Source organism: Meleagris gallopavo, unplaced genomic scaffold (genome assembly GCF_000146605.3).
Source record: "Meleagris gallopavo isolate NT-WF06-2002-E0010 breed Aviagen turkey brand Nicholas breeding stock unplaced genomic scaffold, Turkey_5.1 ChrUn_random_7180001869506, whole genome shotgun sequence".
In the NCBI taxonomy this organism is placed as follows: domain Eukaryota; kingdom Metazoa; phylum Chordata; class Aves; order Galliformes; family Phasianidae; genus Meleagris; species Meleagris gallopavo.
This window is the reverse complement of record NW_011134491.1, coordinates 1-891: the sequence shown is the minus strand read 5'-3', so window position 1 is coordinate 891 and position 891 is coordinate 1. Positions and strand designations below refer to the sequence as shown.

General features: G+C 60.5%; 1 protein-coding gene across 1 annotated transcript; it reads right to left on the bottom strand.

The window, feature by feature from the left end:
* Positions 1-375: 375 nt before the first annotated feature.
* On the bottom strand, positions 376-885 carry TMEM223 (transmembrane protein 223; the record flags this gene model as incomplete). Its single annotated transcript, XM_010727066.3, has 1 exon — positions 376-885. A coding segment is annotated over one exon (330 nt), but the record flags the coding sequence as incomplete, so codon positions are not given.
* Positions 886-891: the final 6 nt, after the last annotated feature.

Sequence of the window (891 nt, the reverse complement as noted above, 5' to 3'; positions counted from 1 at the left end):
CTGCCCCATAGATTCCCGCATAGGACTCCCCGAGCCCCATAGATTCACATGTAGATCTTGCCCCAGCCCCGTAGATTCACCCATAATCCCATAGATTCCCCCATAGAACACCCCCAGCCCCACAGATTCCCCATAAGATGAACCCCAGCCCCACAGATTCCCCCATAGGACCCACGCAGACCCCCAGGGACCCAATGGGACACAGTGGCCAGGCGCGGTGCTTTGGTGGGGGGATGACAGCGTGACAAGAGAAGGTGGCAGCACCCCAGCAAGTGACATCTGGGGGTGCCACCATTTTGGGGGTGACAATTTGGGGGTGCCAGCACCTCAAGAGGTGACACTTAGGGTGCCAACACCACGAGAGGTGACAACAGCTCAGTAAATAACACTGTAACCATTCTTAGAAGGGAAACAGAGCCGCAAGAGGTGACATTTAGGGGTGCCAACAACCACAAGAGGTGACATCTGGGGGTACCAACAACCCCAGGAGGTGACATTTAGGGCTGCCACCACTTCCGGGGTGTCACCACCACCCCCCCTGCCCCCCCGTTACCCCTACAGCTTTCGATAAGCGCCGACGGTGATGTCGAAGAGTCGCGGGTTGTCGAGCTGCCCCCGAGCATCCAGGAGAAAAAAAGCCACCCTGCCCTTCACCTTGAGGGGGATGGAGGTGCGGACGTCGGAGCGGTGGGAGCGGCACGACAGGTGACGCAGGGGGACGGTGAGGGAACGACCCTGACCCAAACCCAGGGGGCCGTGAGTGGAAATGGTGACGGTGGAGCCGCCGCGGTGCAGCGTCAGGCGGCGGACGGAGCGCAGGGGGATGAAGCAGCCGGCGGCGACGATGAGAGAGCCTGAATTTGGGGAGGGGGAAATGGGGGTAAAAGGTGG